At 38.7% G+C, this 18,299-nt stretch overlaps 1 protein-coding gene across 21 annotated transcripts in view; it reads right to left on the bottom strand.

The window, feature by feature from the left end:
• The window catches only part of LOC118256622 (oncostatin-M-specific receptor subunit beta), a 33,513-nt gene that overhangs the window by 7,165 nt on the left and 8,049 nt on the right, over positions 1-18,299 (bottom strand). For all 21 annotated transcript variants that reach the window (XM_035563726.2, XM_035563730.2, XM_050716307.1 and 18 more), the window contains 12 exons: positions 17,247-17,344; positions 12,749-12,909; positions 10,084-10,243; positions 8,172-8,456; positions 7,409-7,538; positions 5,941-6,107; positions 4,665-4,801; positions 3,214-3,370; positions 2,611-2,687; positions 1,970-2,192; positions 1,158-1,358; positions 336-437 (listed from right to left, as the gene is read on the bottom strand). In XM_035563726.2, coding sequence (XP_035419619.1) covers positions 336-437; positions 1,158-1,358; positions 1,970-2,192; positions 2,611-2,687; positions 3,214-3,370; positions 4,665-4,801; positions 5,941-6,107; positions 7,409-7,538; positions 8,172-8,456; positions 10,084-10,243; positions 12,749-12,909; positions 17,247-17,319 — 1,873 coding nt within the window. In that variant the 5' untranslated portion in view covers positions 17,320-17,344. The remainder of the gene's footprint in view (positions 1-335; positions 438-1,157; positions 1,359-1,969; positions 2,193-2,610; positions 2,688-3,213; positions 3,371-4,664; positions 4,802-5,940; positions 6,108-7,408; positions 7,539-8,171; positions 8,457-10,083; positions 10,244-12,748; positions 12,910-17,246; positions 17,345-18,299) is intronic.

Here is an 18,299-nt window from a genome sequence, read left to right as displayed (position 1 = left end):
TATCTTGCTCTTAAAAAATGAACAAAGCCAAAGCGCTCCAAAAAATTTGCCACCTTCAGAGTGTTCACGTAGCCCACGTTACATGCAAAACAGTGACTGCTAATCGTCATTTAGTTTCGCTAGTCTGATGGGACTCAACATGTTAACTGCACTAGTCACATATCCTCTGTATTGGGCATGCAGATTGTTTTACAACTTGTAAATGTTTCTCTGATGATACAGAAACAACACAGCAATTACATGTCACATCTATTCAGATGAGGGCTGTGGAATCGCTCTGTTTGTGACAGATGAATTTAGCAAATACACAAACCCTAAATACACTGCCAACTTACGTTGCTCCTTGAGATAACCAGTCTTCTTCTCCAACAAGGAGGCTCTATTAGCAGCTGATCCATAGACACGAAAGTTGTATCTTACCCCCGGAACAAAAGCAGCTAGAAAAGAGTAGAACTGATTACAAAAATAGATGAGGAGGCAGGTTACCCTGATGGCTTGTTTTGTTTTGTTTGTTTTTAATCAATTGAGGTGCAGTTTTTTTATTGCATATTGAAATGTGTTCTGTCAAATTTTGATCAAACGTGTTTCAATCCAAAGTGAAATCTCATCTGCAAGAGACTCTGGGAAGGCTGTATTCCCGCAACTGCAGAAGTATACCATGGTGGCTTTCACATGGCCAGAAAGAACTGAGGTAAAATGGCCACCACTGAGATAAAATACACCCAACTGCTGCTGAGATGTTCTCTGTGGTACGCTGAGAGCATTAAACCTCTCACTGTGTAGTGGGTGTTATCTTGCCCGAGTCTAAACTTCTCACCCATCTTATAGATAAGGCAGAGCTCCATTTTGTCTCTCTTCTGCTGAAACAGATTTTGAACTCCTTCATCAACACCACCATGCCCCTTCAAGACGTTACTTCAAGCTACTCAGAAGAGATTTGCTAAAATATTGTTCTGATTTCCAGGGCTCAGTGGTGCTGACACATTTATGGTGTTTATTTCAGCTGCGGGGCAAAACATGATGTCACATGCAATTACAGAACTGCACCTGCACTGCACAGACTTCAATATTCCACAGGTTTCCTAAATTCAAATAAAATCTACAGCATAAAAGAATTGCTCCACAGGCATCAGAAAGAAAAAATATTCTGCTTTCACCTGAGTTGATTAGAGCACTGGAAGTGTTGGGCCCAAATCTCTCCCATTGCAAATCACAATGCTGTGACATCAGAAAGTTACACCAATCAATAACGTAACTGTCATACATAAGTCTGGGCTCCCAGGAAATCAAAATGCCATCCTCTGTACCATTAACCTTCTCTTCTTTAAGCTCTGAACCATTGAGCATTTTTTCAATGCCTAGGAATAAACAAAACAGAGTTTTTCTTACTTTCCTGCAGGAGACCTGCAGAAATGAAGGTCAATATAGTTTCCGTGTTAAGCAGTTGTAGTAATAATAAAAGCGTTGTGCTCCTTCTTGATCAGACATTTAGGCTCTTTCACCTGCTGAAAGCTGATCCCTTCATATAATGAAAAATGACTTCTCAAAAATCATCCAGTAATTATTATTATCAGAAAAAGAACTCAGCTGCATAAACCTGGAGTCATAAATGGCAGTCACAAGAGGCTAATCGCATGCACAAATTTCCCTGCAAGGAAGGCTGCTCCTTCGGGGTCCTTCCTGAAGGTGTGAGACGTAGCTGAAGGCTAACCACACTTTGCTCTGCAGAGACTCTCTGTGGAAAACAGACTTTCTGTTGTGAGGGATGGATCAAAGCACTTAAGCTTAATATGAACACAGTTACCACCATACAGGCCAAAATACAGTAATAATTTCCAGATAGCAGTGATTTCAGTTATCAGGCCTGGTTAATTTATTCCCCCAAGACGATGAATTACCACTTCACTTATAACAAGTGCACATAAAACTCTGATAATGGAAATCTAGGTTTAGCTGAAAATACTCCTACTGTTAACTGTAGCTCCAGGGATGATCAGTATTGAAGGAAGTGAATAATTAACATTGTTCTTTGCCATGATAGTGATTCTGTAGGGATGGTTATCAATGAAAATCCTTGTGCTATTATAGGCCGATGAGAGGGAGATGCATTCAGGTTTAGATCTGTCTTCTATTTTTTCCCAGGTTATTTCATATGAAATACTTCTTCCATTTGCTCGAAATCCTGGTTCTTGCTAGGGAAAAAAATATGTGAGTAGACTCAAATTATGTAGCAAATTTTGCTGAAAAAAAATGAGAGGAACAATTAGAACTCTAAGTAACTACTTTAGTGTATTATTTCTGCAACAATATAGACACTTGTTTGCATATAGGCATAACACATACTGGTTGAAATGGAAATGCAGTATCAGTAATATGATTTATCATGTTATAATGCTTGGTAAAACAGAAGTATACATGCCTGAAATGACAAGAAAGCACACCATCATACAGCTAAAAACATCCTGAAATAGGTTATAAGTAATATTTGTCTTGGATGACACTTCCATACTGAATTGCTATTAAGTGCACATAGACTTGTTGAAGTCCATGGGAGAAGTTTCCAACCCATTTATTAAGAGTTTTATTTCCATTTCTGTACCCATGTCATACCTTCCAGAACAAGGTCACGTTCCGCCCCCTCAGAACTGGTGTAATTTCTCTCCAGATGTCCACTTTCCCTGATGGAGCTGGAATAAATACAGCAAAACAAAGATGTTCTAGGTGCAGAGATGATATTTAATTGTTTACTCCCATTTGAACAGATTCAGCCCCCAAAACCTCTCTTTCCCAATCACTCTCAGGTCTTGCCAAAACATTATCCTTTAACTTCTTGTTGTCTTCAAATCTTTTTTTTTCCTGAATGCATGTGTGGTTCATCTTCCTAAAAAAAAACGTTCTTTGCTTTCAGTTCCCAGATATTTGTTCCCATCACTGTACCGTTCCTCTAGCCCTCACAGAACACTGTTACTCAATCCAGCCATCCTCCCAGTCATCTGGATTTCCCCCTGTCTACAGTGGATGAAATGGCAAAGTCCAGTGCATACGATGAGAGTTGTTTACAATGCCACCTTTTTAAAGTTTGCTTAGTGTGCTTCTACTCTCATGTATGCAGTGGCCTCTGCTTTAGCAACACAGCAGAATAGTAGAAAATAACAAACAAGTCCCAAATGAAGAACATCTTTCAAGCTTCCCTTCTCAATACAACAGACATACCTGCTTCCTTTGTTCTGATGGTCTGGGTTTTGCTCCATTCACTCCATCTCCAGAAGTTCTTTGCTGCCCCACAACGTACTCTAGCTGTGTATTTAGTGTATGGCTGCAGTCCACCCAGGGTGATGCTGGTATGATGTAGCTGCACAGTACCATTGTACTGCAAAACAGAACAGCTCATTTTGGCTTCATAAGCAACAGGCTTTTGTTTGAAAAACTAGTTCTACCTCTAGATACTACAATAGCCATTAAATCTAGACTTGGAGAAGATAACAGAGGAACAACAGTTTAAAAAAAAAAAAAAACAAGAAGGAAGGGAAAGAAAAAGATATACATGAGATCCAAAGACTGGGAGATCCAGAAAGAGTTCTGAAAGCTGGCTGTATGTAACCATCTGAGTACGAGGCATTCACCACTAGTCAAATTAATACTGTTTACATTAAAGCCGAGGGAATTTACTGAGACTTTGTTCTCATCTTATCTGGGTCTCTTACTCAGCTTATTTAAGTAGGATGCTGCTCTTGACATATGCACAGCTACCTTTCTTTCCATTTCTCCCACCCTTTTGCTTGCTCTCTCCTAAGAAACAGGGTGAGTTCCAGTAAGAGTCAAGAAGTGAGCATGCTTTTAAGCCTCTCATCCAAACTGTCTCCTTCAATGACCATCTGCAGCAATGATTTGATCTAACAGCTCTTAGGCAATACTTAAGACAGAGCACAGGTTGTTCCTGATCTTCATAATGCCCTTTAATATGCTAAAGGCAAGCTGCCCTCATAAGAAAAAGGCTACAAAGAAACCACAGTACACATGCAAAAAGTCAGTCAACTGCATTGTTTGTAAAAGAGGTGGAACAAGATGAGGAGCCTACTGAAACAATTTTCAAGGAGGTTGAAGAGAATGTGAAGAAAACCTGTTCTGGGGTTTCCTCACTAGAAATCATACACACTACCATTAAGTGCAGCCAATAGTACAGAGAAAGCTCCTGGACTAATATCAAACAAGTGTGGTCCTTGAAGACACCTCTCTACCATTTGTGTGTGTAAGATGACATCAGTTATAAAAACACAGCAAAAAAAAAAAAAAAAAAAAAAAAAAGATCTGCAGTAGTCATAACGACAGCAATTATACAGCCTATAATTGTTTCCATCTACTCCAGCAGATCTCGGAGTTAGAGGACATTCGGCAGAGGACAGAGCCATGTATGCAGACCAGCCACACCACACACTTCAGGCAGCAGCTTAGGCAGTGTTGGAAGTATGAACTAGTGCCAGCAACAGCTGGCCATGTGGGCCACACAATGCGCATCAAGCTTGGAAGCAAACAAATCCAGAAAACAGACACATTAGCATGCTCATAAGATTTACAGTGTACTCATATTGCTGAGGAATTATTTTTGTATTTCAAGTCAAATAGATTCTTGCTATGTTTTGGTGTATGAAATGCAGTTTTCATACCAGTTCTGCTTTCCCATTGGGCTGGAGCACTTCAGTCTGACAAAAGAGTTCAATTCCTTTATTCTGATGGTTCCAATGTAACTTGATTTCTGTATCCGTGCACTCTTCCCACAGCTGGAAAGGTGGTAGGGGATAAACTGCCAATAGAAAGTCTGTGTTAGCTCTTGTAAATCACAATATACACAAATGTATTTTAAGGTATTTCAGCTGAGCAATAAAAGCAAATATGAAATACAGTCTAAAATTTCTCTGCCAGTCTAGGAAAAGCAGATATAAATTAGTAAAAATTAATTTCAGAATTAAAATATAATTCCTAAGGTCCTGGGCAGCCTGTTCTATAGGTGGCCCGGCTTGAACACGAGGGTTGGACAAGATGACCTCCAGAGGTCCCTTCCAATCTAAAATGTTCTGTGACTTTGTAAATGTTATACAAGTTATACCAGTTAAAAAATAAAAATTATTATTATTATTATTATTATTATATTTATATTTATATTTATATTATAATTATAATATTATTATTATTAATAATAATAATAATAAACACCTTGTGCCGACTTGGAGATATTTTAGAACATCATGAACAAAAGAAACAGTCAGAGATTTTATTGCAAATGCGGTCAAATTCTATAATCCAGGGCCTGGATACTCTTCCACTTTCTTCCTACTCCATTTCCTCCTCAAACAATCAAATAATCAACTTGCGTGTCTGAGAGACACTTAACAGATGGGGACATAGTTTCGTAGAAGTCATGAGAAAAAACGTGTCTTGCAAAACTGAAATCAGTGCCTCTGAGGAAGGAAGCACTGCTAGAACGCATCAATTACACCAGCAGCCTCCTGGCCCATCAGGCTCTCTGCTTCCGAACCTGGCAGAGCACATTGCCTCCTGCTTCTTCACACAGGCAAGGAGGCAAAAGGACCATGGCAGCACTGGGTTGGATGTGGTGGGGCCAAAGGACACAAAGAGGACTCAAGAGAACAGGAAAGACTACTGGAGATGCAGGAAATACCCAGGTGTTTTAGGTAGGAATAGACAAGAACTTAAGGGACCTGGGGCACACTGTTGTACAGGACAAGGAACCACAGCCGTAGTTACTACTCAGAGAATAACCTGCAACTGAAGAGACAGCAGAAAACTACAGCACAGAGAGAACTAATAAAACCTGAGAAAACAAAAAGACTTCTACTTCAAACTGGCGTCCAGATACTAAGATCAGAAGGAGGACAAGGCCTTCAACAAAGACCTTCAACAAAGAAATAGAAATGGCCTTACTTCTGTGAGTTACATCAAAAGCTTCCGTGGCAGTTTTCCTTCCCAGTGCGTTTACAACAGTCAGTGTGATATTATAAATCCTCTGTTGGCCTATATCCCAAGAACATGAGCACTGCGAGGACTGCTCAGAACAACTTACTGTGCATGGAACCAAGTTTTGGGAAAACCTATCAAAGAAGGGAAGGTGGAAAAGGGGGAGGGGGAGAGAGAGAGAGACATTTTTCCATAACGTAGAATCAAGACAGATGTCAAAATCATTGATGCCCAACTAAAACATAATATCTCAGAAAACAATGCTAAATGTGACTATGGGAAGCTACCCAGTTCCTTCCCCTAGCCCACACTAAGATGAATATAGGTATCCTTACAGATAGAAGAAAGCTTTCTTTAAATAAGTTTATCTTTTTAAGTTACAGCTAAATTGCGTTTAGGTATTTCATCACGGGGTTGCAGCTTTCTAAATTGAGGACTCTGTTTACCGAGAATTAAAGCCTTCACATGTCCACAGTCATGCTTTTAAATGAAATAGTAATTTCAGTGCATCGTCTAACCTTCCATTTTTAAATCATCATTGTATCCTCACAGAAGAGAATGATGCAGAGACCATGAAGGTACTGTGCAATGATAATTTGCCTTCTTCTGGGATCTTTTTTTGAAAGCTTGTGGTGATGATATGAGCCTTCTGTACTGTTTTATGAGTTCTCTTTAATCTTTTTTCTCTGCAGCCCGTTCTGTAACGCTTTGCCTTGCCTCCTCTCCTAGGGGTTTAGATGCCTCTGTGGCAAGGAGCCAATGCATAGGTCTGATACGCCACTGACTTCGACCCAGACTGTTAAGAAAGAGCTGTGAGAAAGTTACAGAGAGATTTAAAAAAAAAAAAAAAAAAAGTTAAAAAGAAGAAAGAAGTTAAAATTATAGACAGAAGTAGGATTGTTGAGACAGCTCAGGAATTCAAGAAAGGAAACACCAGCATGGGAAGTTATAAATCCATAAAGAAAGAACTAATGAGGCTAATCAGGCTAACTGGGGTCTAGCACGGAACCATCAATTTCAGTAAGCGTTAATGTCAGCAGATTGTGAACACATTAATACTCAGCCTACCAGCTCTTTATCTGTTAGCTATTTATTCTGTGTCACCCCATAAATTACACTATACTTAAGATTGGCATATACAGCTTGCAGGGTATCTTCATATAGCTTAAAGCTATCTGAACAAGTTCACCGAAAAGAGCTGTTACAGCAGGCCTTATCAAGCAGAAGCTGGTCTAACAGAGCAACAACTTTGTTATAGGTAGTCTAATTCTGCATTACTCAAGCTTTGTTAAATAAGCTGATCAGTGAGTTGGAAAGAGGCAAGCAGCTAATTGCAACATGGATAAAAATATTCCCACAAATCTTAAAGGGCAGAAAGAACCTGACTGTTTTGTACAACACAGGCTAGGGTTAATATAACAGTGAGGAGACTTACTCTTCAAACAAGGTGTGTTTTGATGAATGACGTCCATAAAGGTAGGTGTCTCTTCCTTGGCTCCAAGTACATGTCACTGTTGTCATGTTTCGAGTTTGGCAGGAAAAATCACTAGGTGTGTCAGGTGGTCCTAGTCAGAGGGAATAACGATAAAAAGCCAACAGCACAGCAGTCAAGACAAAAACCTTCAATGTTCTCTATACGTTAACAAACTAGAAATAATGGATGTGTACAAAGCCTAGTTTACTACAGATGTTGTAATTATATTCAATTATACTTATTCAATGACAACTCTGCAGCAAAAATCAGGACTACACCATAAATTAATTGCAACCCAAACACTTCTCTATATTATTGTTTTTTGTTATACTAATACTTTAATTAATTGAATCTGTATTGTTTTTTATCTGTAAAACTTACTACCAGTCTTGGAAAGGGGGACTGTGCTGAAATTTTACCACATGCGCACGGACAATGAAGCTGAACTTAAAATGGGTAAGTATATTTAAAAATTATTGAGCTGTACTGGGATTGATTGACGTGATGAATCTAAAAATGTTTAAAACAAAGGCTTCTGTTCTGTAATGCCTTCTACATGCAAGTGTGCATACCTTAAGTCAGAGATTAAACAGAGTTCAGCTAGCCCTAACAGGACAATGCCAAATTACAGCTAGCTATTTTTGTTTCTCTCCTCATAACCCTTACAGCCGTTCTTGACTTAATAGCAATAGGAAAACAGAATTGTAATAAAGCCTTCACTTACTACCCACAAAGAAAAGTGCATGAGCATAGCAAGGTTCTTCACTGCAAGGCTCTTTACAGTAGACACTGACATGTCGAGACGCTCCTCGAACTGTCACATTTTTCACAGTGAGAAGTCCAACTTGTCTGTTTGTTTTATTGAAATAATGAACATCTGAATCCAGAAAGAATTCCTTTATGATTTGGCCTTTCCTTCCAATGCAACAAAGAGTGATGCCAAAGCCTTCCTCTATAACTTTTTCTTCTGGAAAGATTTTTGGTCCATAACTATCTGAAGCATCCAGGCCTGTAAATTAACACATAATAAACCATTTCAAAATTTGCTTACAGGAGCAGCCTTCAACCAGAACACATAACTGACCATTTACATGAGAATCTGCTGTTATATTACCATTCATGTTCTTTTATTTCACGTTCTTTCCTATACAGAGATCAATTAGACATGTAGATTTCTGTTAACACCCATCCACATATAATGTAGTACAACAAACAACCAAAGGGAGGCCTAAATCCGTCTCACAGCCTTTCACATGGGGAAAACAAATTGTTTATTCAAGAACTGTCTTTACAGATGAACACTGCTCCTGCACCTATGAACAGGATGATGCTTACAGCCAAAATGCCTGCTTTCACAGATTTTGAGCAGAGGACTAGAAAAACAAAACAAAACAGAACAAAAAAAAAAAAGAAAATGTTCTGAACCTCACACAGAACTCATCTAAGCTAAACTAACATTGAACAAATCAAACTGATAAGGGGATACTCAGATTAGAATGAGATTTCTATGGCTTTCAGTGTCGGACTCCCTGCTGGGTGCAAAATTTAGTAATATTTAAGTGACTCACACACTGTTGAATAGGTTGCAGTTAAATCTGCTCTCAAGGATCCGATCTAAAAGCTGAAGAAATCTAGAATCACCTTTCAGAAACCTCTAAACACGTCTCTAATGCAGGATCTGCTTCTGACAAGGAAATAGTCTTTTTGATTCCTATCCAATTTCAATTAAAAAAATTAAGTCTCCAAGACTGTGGTTAGTAAGAAAGAATGCGTCTTATCTCCCATTAAATGTGAAGGAGATGGGCAATTAGTTGGCTACAATCCAAGCATACAGACCTGTGTTGCTTCTACTACCAGTAACTTCTCCCATAAATAAAAACCCTTGCTAACGCAAACAAGAAGTGTTTCTTTACAAAATCACTTATCTTTTTTTCTAAAACAGTTACAAATTTTGTTTAACCCAAATTCTCTGCATACCAAACTGCTTTAATAAAACAGGTTATAATCTGAAAAAAGTGTTTTGTTTTGTTTTTTCAGCATCATTTGATTATATTATTGGTGCACTTCCTGTTTACTCTCATATAATTCACAACTCATTCCAAGTGACATAAGGAGCTGACTTGCTCCTCTCTCTACATCCTTAATACTAATCAAAGGTATGATTCCAAGATAAAGGAAATGCTGATGAATTTGTTGAAGTAGCCACAGATATGCACTTTCTCCTCTCCTCTCCACCAGGGTTGTGTCTGACCTGGTGAAAGGCTATGCTAGAGCCAGGGCCCCTGACTTACGCAAGAGCTTGCATCAAGAAAGCAGGACAGATTCTTCTTAAATCCAAGTTCCCATACCGCTCAATGTACTGTATTGTTTTAATGTGTGAGCAAGAGAAGCCCTAAAACTTTTGATCTACTAGCTTAGGAAGGTAGTCTGCAAATTAGAACAAGGGCTGAAACACTAATATTATTTCCGGCTAAATAGAGTTGGTTAGTGCTTAGATATAAAAAAGTTCAAATGCATTCTTGCTTCGATGTTGTCTCTCCTGAGTTGGACATTATTATTAAAGTCATCCACAAATTAAAATCTAGCTTTGTACTGGAAAAAATAAAGCCAATGTTGCAAGGTCTTGTTCTGCTCACCCAGGACAGTCTCCCATGGACTCCACTGACTCCAGATTTTTGACGCCTCTGCTTTACTCCTGATTCTCACTGAGTGTGACATACACTCCAAAGGTAAGTCTGAATCCCATATCCAATGAAGAGGCTTTCCTGATTTATCAAGTGTCACATTATGAAAATCCTATAAAGAGAGGCCAGTAAGGCAAATTATTGAAAACACAGCAGTATGTAGATACTCTGGAAGTATGACCAAGAGTGCGAGAGAGAGAAAAGGTTTAAATGAAGAAAATGGTTTTGATAAATAAGTCTCTGAAATCCCACCTGATACTTGTGATCTCACTCTAAGTGATGGATTACAAATCTGCACTAGCAGTGGTGGAGTGATGGAGACATTGGCAAGACCACTTGGTTCTAACAATGTAATCGTGTGGTGTGTCAGGCCCCATTTCTCAAGAAACAGATTCACTCTCAGGGACTTTCGGTGGGTTATATGTGCCTGCTGTTACCTCACTCTGCACACATGCTGCTGCCTGAAGGTGCACTTTGTCCAATGCTCTGGATTACCTATATCTGGTTCTGAATTACAGCAAGCATCTGCACTGGTCAGTAAGGAATTATGCAGATATTATTTAACTGTAGTTCTGAGGCACAGTGTCTGAGGACCATCAGTGCCAGGCAGAGTAGGGAAATACCTGCTGATTCCTCCCAAATGTTTGCTGTAATAAACATATGCAAGAAACATGAAAGAACACATCCAAAAGTGTTAAGAGCTCCACAAAGGTAATAGAAGAAGGATGGCCTAATATGTAAAACGGAGTTCAAAAATCATCAGAGCAAAACACTCTGTAACTTGTCAAACACTTTTATATTGAATTATATAAATGCAGGCAAAGAGAAAAAAAAAGTTCTGCTGTGCTCTAAGTGAAAATATCCTACAAATTTCTCTCAGCACATACCTACTAAGTCCTACCTGTGTATTAGTGGGCTGCACTAACACAGAGCACCGCAATTCAAACTAACCAGGGCACAAGGTAGTAACACAGACAGATGAAAAGATAACCTGAGTATGAATCTTTGCTGGCATAACAGCCCATAAGAGGCAGGAAAAAAATGTCTCAAAAATTGTATTAGTCACCTGTAATTATAAATACATTTCAGAACAGAACATACATTTCAGTACTTCTTAGAGCAACTACACCAGATTCTGAGCATACAGATCTGTGCTGCTCCAGTGAACTGTACCAGAGCCCTGACTCACCCTGACAGCTACACAACTGCTCCCCATCACTGTTTCCCATCAGCAACACCTGCACTTTCATAATAGCGCCACTTTGAGAAGAACTCTGCAATCACTACACAATTTAATTTTTCAGTTGAAGAGTGTTGACAGTTGTACAGTCTAACTTTGAAAGTTAGACAGACTGTATGCACTTTGGTATGAGCAGACTCTCAGGATTTCTTTATTGGTACACAGTCTTCAGAAAAACACAGAAGCAAATACATTCCTGTGTTGCACTGACATTCAGAATATTCTGTTTATTTTCCTCGTCATCTTTATTATGAGTAACATTACAAACTCTGTCCCTGGATTCAAAAAACTTTCCTCTAACAAGTTAACAAGAGTTTGCTGGAAGGATACTCAAAAATAAAATAAAATAAAATAAAAAATAAAAATATGGACAGCATAAAAAGACCTTCTCAAGTCTATATAATTTCTCGAAAATAACAGTTTGGAAAGAGTTGGAGCAGTTTTCTGTTTTTACTAAGTTTTAACATGTTTTTACTAAGTTTTAACATATTTAATCTCATTCCGTAGTTCAATCAGCAGATGACTCCTAAAAAGCTGTAACATCCCTAAGACATGCACTTAGTTCCAAAAAGATTCTGCCAGAACCAAGGAGAGGAAATTCTCTTGGGAGACAAAAATTCTCACACTGAAGTCACAGGCTTCGGAAAAAAATCCAGAGCAGGCCTAAGCCATAATGATTTGGGTGATGGTATCTCCATCTCTTCAGAAAAGTTGGGTGTTTCAGGTGTTGAAGAAAGTTACCAGGACAGGGATTTCGCAAAGAAGACATAACTACCTTCTTCCCTAAACAGAAGAGTTCAATATAAGGTAATTGCTGACAGGGCCAAGTACTGGGCCAAGTTCTTAAAAGGCCTCAGACACATTGAAACTATGCTGTTTGGTTTGTAAGGTGAGAGGAGTTGCAGCAACACATGACTCATTCTGAATTTGTCCCCAGTGACATTCAGTAATCATGCTACAAAAAAAAGCCTGCCTTCAGGAGCAAAGAAAGATTTTTTCTGGGAGGCTGCTTAGGGGACCTGCACCTCGGAAGGGAATTAGATCTCCTAAGTCTGCCCACCACAGCCTCTAAATAAAGATATACAAGGCATATCTACATTCTCCTCAGGTGGAAATTACCTCTTCAATTGAGACAATATTTTGTTTTCACAAAAACTGGACATAACATTAAACCAAGTCTGTCACCTAGTGAAATATGGAGGTACTTCTAGTACAGTTTTGGAGATACTACTTTGTAAGTCATAAACCTATGAGGCAGAGAGATCTGTATATGCACCTGAGCATACAATTTTCCTTTAGCTTCTTTTATAATGTAAATATCTAATATATCTTTAAAACAAAAACAACAACAAAACAACAACAACAAAAAACACTTACTGTCCACACTGTAGCTTCATCTGCTCGATGGACTTGTATTTCAAAAGACATTGCTAGTTCAGCATCATGTGCTGACTTGTCAACATCCCATTCCACAAGCAGACGTTGAAGAGCCAAATCCTTGGAAATATTAAAGTATGTTACAGGAAATATAAGGGATCCTAGGAGCACAAAAAGGACACAAAAATATTAATGGTTTATGTATGCTTTAGTCCTTCAGATGTTGGTAAGCTACAAAAGACTAAAAATTTCCACACTACCCTTTTTTTGGGAGTCATTAGTAAAGGCAAAGGAATACAATGGAGAGCAATGGGCACAAACTGGAACACAGGAGGATCAAGGCCAATGCTCTTAATATCAAAATCAGTTATAATCTTTCATCTTAAGGCATCAGAAGGCTAAAACAAGGTTTCTGAATCTACTCAATAGCCCCCCACCATTATTTTGAGTGTGCTCTTTAGTTTCATTATGCCCTCAGTTTACTAGCTACTTTATCAGAATATTGATCCTTCTCTTTATAGTCCAATGAAGAGCAACAACACGGTACACTAACAGGGACTAAATCTCGTGAAATTCCAACACACAGCAAACCTCTAAATGTTAGGGCAGAAAATCCAGACTCATTTTTACTCTGTGATGTAATGAAGATTGAACTAGTTAATGCAAATGGACTTTGGGGGCCTGGGTTTAATTCCCAAGATAAACTACAGATTAGAAGTCAGACTAAAGTCCTTTTACTTGTCAGAAAAGGAAAGGCTCCTTGAGCTTATGCATGGTTGTTCTTTTTAGGTATCTGTTTTGTCACCACTACACAAAAATTAGAAAAATGAAAGCAAATACAAAAACAAAACCAAAAACAATTCTTGGAAGAGATGAAATATGAATGAGAATTCAAGGTCTCATTTTTCAACCACTAAGTCTCAGACACAGGACTGTTGTTGTCCTAAAAAGTTTTCAAGAAAGTACGCATCCATGCGCATGCATTTTCCTCCTCTGTCAATTCTCACTGCAGCCTTAATACGTGGTTACTGCAAAACGACAAACATATGTGACTATATGACAGCAGGATGTGACAGCATTAATGTCTCCTGCAAGGTAACTGCAAAAATGTTTCGCATGCAGAAGTAAAATTTCTGGTTTAGCCATGGTTATGGCACAGTGCTTAAAAAATATCTGCTGCTTGACAGTTGCTTTTGAATGGCAAATAGTAAATTAAAACAATGGCCATCGGTTTTACACTACATGAGGAAACCCAGCACCTGTGATAAGGAGTTGATGTCTGGAATGGAGTAAACAAAGCTGAGGGCCTAGGAACAATTTTCACTTGCCTAAATGATGAAGGAGTAGCAAATCTAGGTCTCACCAGAAAACAGAAATATTGCTAGATTCACTGACAAGTACTGAACAGGCAGGGAGCCAAGCAGGGAACCAAAGCAATGAAGTGAGCCACAAAATTACCTGGAAATCAGTGTATCTTATGTCCTTTTGGGAAAGTACAACAAGACACACTTCATCTCCCCACATTCTACAGACTTTCACCATCAAAACAACTTAAAGGCTATTAAAATCCCACTTACAGTAAGAAATTGACTGTAATGTTGCTCCTCTGCAGTATGGAATCTTAACTGCCCATTTCTGGTCAGCCTTACCTATACCTTCACCACCCTGCTACCTGAAGCACCATGTACCAAGGCTCTGAAGGGATTTTATTTTGTGTATGTAAATGGCCTTGCCAAAATACATGACGAAATTGTCTGGACAACAGTTCATATAAGTTCTAAGTAATGTTTAAGACCTGACCCATAAGTCAAGCATGCTACTGATATAACAGGCTTGTGAAAAAGAAGAATGTACTGATATCTGATAGCTACTGATACGTACATACTGATATCTGATTTTTCAGTTAAAGATTTATAAATCCAAAGTTTGACAAAGTTGTTATGGTTGCCTCAAACAAAGTAAATCGTGGTTCTTCTATGACAGTTTTAAAACTCTTCCTACCACAGAACTCAAATTGGCATGATGCTGTGATGAGTGCAATTGCTGTGCAATTGAAACCTAACAGGTTTGTATAATCTGCCCATGTCTCCACGACAGCTCTTTCATGACAGTTCACCTGAGCCAGAACAAGACTGCCTTTCCTTACCCTAGGGAAGAAATCAAGCCTCTGTCTTGTCCCAGTAAAATAGCTGAGCACTCCTCCTTTAGGAGATGTACACTTAGTGGAAGTACAGGAGAGAGTCCAGCCAAGGGCCCCTAAGATGATTATGGGACTGGAACATCTGTCGTATGAGGAAAGGCCGAGAGAGCTTGGACCCCTGAAGAAAAGGAGGCTCAGCGAAAGTCTTATCAGTGTATGCAAGTAACTGAAGGGAGAGTGCAGAGAAGATGGAGCCAGGCTCTTTTCAGCAGTGCCCAGTGACATGACAAGAGGCAGTGGGCACAAACTGGAACACAGGAGGCTCCTCCTCAACATAAAGAAACAGTTCCTCACCATGAGGGAGACAGAGCATGGGAACAGGAAGCCCAGAGAAGCTGAAAGTCCTTGGAGACATTCAAAAGCTACAAGGATGTGGTCCTGGGCAGTGTGCTTTAGGTGACCAGACTGAGCAGGAGGTTGGACAGCATGACCTCCAGAGGTCATATTAAAGAACATAATGACTTAAGATACCAGAGTTCATCTATTAACGAATGTAAGATGCCTTGAAGTCAGGCAGAAGAAAGTTACTGTATACCAGATCAAAAAATAGCTATTGAAACTACTGGTTGTTTGTAAAAGACTCCACAAGTACTAAATATGATGTAGTTCCCTCACACCTTTACTTGTCCCTTCAGGGTGCACTATTAAATGAAAGGCTTGCATATCTGCTGAGTTTCTTCTCCCTCTGGGCAACTCTAGCTGTAAGTGTCACTACTGTGCTTATTACACTGACGATGTTCTTGCCTCTTTCTCTCCATCTGCATCTTTCTGTTCAAGCTAAAAATCTCATCCTGTTTCTCACCATGGAGACCTACCTGCCATGTTTAATTACTCTGCCCAAAACAAAGCTCTCTTATTTTTTTATTTTTTTATTTTTTCTCCATCTGTACAAGTGTCCCTCCACTATCTCCTTTTACTTGGATGACCTCACAGAACTTAAGACGGTCTACATCACCAACCAGGGCTCACACACAGTACCAATAAAAAGCACAAGCAATATAGCTATGGATTCTTCTAGAGCCCAAGATTTTGAACACCACTGAACTGCAATTTGGGAAATAAAGATTCCTGCAGTATAATTTGTGCATGTAGAAATGTTTGTAGCATTCACAGTTGCAACCTTCTCCTCCTAGGAAATTTAAATAATCAAGGCATCTTATGACTTGTTCTAACTGAAAGCTAACTCAGACTACATGAATAGCTTTATGATTAACAGCAGAGACAAATTCTACTCCTGAAAAACAGCATGTGAAAACAAGTGACTTAGTTATTGTAACACAGTAACTGTTTGGACTTGCCTGCATTGCAATGGTTTGTCACCCTAGGGATATTGGTAACTAAGTAACTGGCACCTTGCCGGAATGCAGTGTGAACATACGAATTTCAACAACGGAGGGAAGAAAAAATCTGAAATACATATGTCACCTCTTCGGTATGATACCAAGTACATTCATACAAAAAAAAAAAAATAATATATATATATATATATATCTCAATATATATCATATATCTATATAGATATATAGATATCAATATATATCTATATATATATATCGATATATATATATACACCAAAAAACTCTCTCCATCCTTAAACAACTCAGTTAAGACAGTACGATTTCTATTGTGAGTACTGGTTTGTTAAGTTCTGCCTCTTAATTGTGGTCATAGAAATCCAATAAAAATATTCATTATTTTTTTCCTTTAAATGGAAAATGACCAATACTACTGCCAGTAGCAAGCATGCAAGCAAGAGTTTTACCTTAAAACACACAACCTTCTGGAAAATTCCTTACATTCATCTTTGTTCCTTCAAAATAGGAATAAATGAGTATTTTTTTCTCCATATTACATGCAGATGTGAAGTGTATGAAATAAAAATGTGGTCCTGAGATTTGAAGGCACGACTAGGAAAGAGCCTATGTAAGTCCTAATGTTTTCACAGATGAGAAAGACAGGAAAGTGAAAGTGAAGGGAAGATGCAGAAAGCATGAAACTTGTCAAAGAAGAATTATTTAAAGATGACTAAGCACAGATCAAAAACATATGAGAGAGTGGGAACAGGTATACAAATACAATCAGGCTTTGTGGCATTGCAATTAATTGATTCAATGGGAAATTTTGCATGGAGTTACAACAGGTAGTTTTTAAAGTTGCTTCATCTCTGTAACAAAATGAATAACTTGATTAGTCATGTAACATGTTGCTTAATCACAGGAGAGTTACAAATGAGCAAGTCCAAAGCTTCAGTTGTCCTTAAAAGTTCAGAGATAGCTTTCCAATGAAAAAGGCATTTACCTTGTTGTGAGTATGCAGTGTGGCAAGTCCTTAGGGGGAGCAGTACTGCCAGAATCATGAAGTGATTCATCATTCATCTGCCTTTTCCTGCACACGACCTAACAAAAAAGAAGATATTTCTATTGATGTGTTTCTTTTAGGAAAAATATATGCTAGACAATTGCCCAGATACTATTACTGCATGTAAGAATAAGCAAATAAATAAATAAAAACCCAACCACACAACACTCCAGGCAGTTTGTGAGACATACAGGAAGAATGAACAAAGAAAGATAAGGAATGAAAAAAAAAAAAGACATTTTTAGGACCTGGTTACAGTGTAGTGAAAAATACATCACGCTTAAAAAGCTAAATTCAGTCTAAAGAAATAAAACACAACCACACACAAATGTGGTTTTCCTCCATGTGTTCCCAAGGAACGTTAAAACTAAAGTTTGTCCTGATGTATTTTTGGCTTTCCTCTTGCGTAAGTAATGAGAGATCCACTCTAAAAAGGAAAAAAGAAGTATCAGAGGTGCAAAAGGTCTTCCAGTTTCTGCCATACCAAGAAGCTTGGATGATGATGAATCCTGCAAACTTTGGCAAGCATGGTCCCTCTCAGCCTTTACCAGTACCCAGGACACTATATGGAGGGCTATATTTAGGCTGGAGTTGAAATACCTGCGTTGAAGTCTTAGCACCTTCCATTCCTAAAAGGACTGCCATCTCCAGCTCCATAGGGCTCTACCTAGCAGTCTGTTTCCAGCTTTCACACTGTGACAGGATGAAACTCTGACTTGCACAGTTCAGTGTTGTCCTGAGGGACTGACCATGTCAGACCTCATAAAACATGAGTATTGCCTGCACATTCCCCCATGTGGAAGGGAGAGGCAAACATTCAGCAGCAATATGGTTAAAAGCACTCAGAGGGTACAGAAGTACAAACAACAGGAACAGGACTATTGGATACAGTTATCTTTAACTTATGGCTTCCACACTACATTTCTGGAGCAGTGTAGAATATTGATAAGGAGAGTCAACTTTCGTAACAGAAGTAGAAACTGCTTAGCAGGA

This window comes from Cygnus atratus, chromosome Z, assembly GCF_013377495.2.
Source record: "Cygnus atratus isolate AKBS03 ecotype Queensland, Australia chromosome Z, CAtr_DNAZoo_HiC_assembly, whole genome shotgun sequence".
NCBI classification, from domain to species: domain Eukaryota; kingdom Metazoa; phylum Chordata; class Aves; order Anseriformes; family Anatidae; genus Cygnus; species Cygnus atratus.
This window is presented reverse-complemented; position numbering and strand designations above follow the sequence as displayed.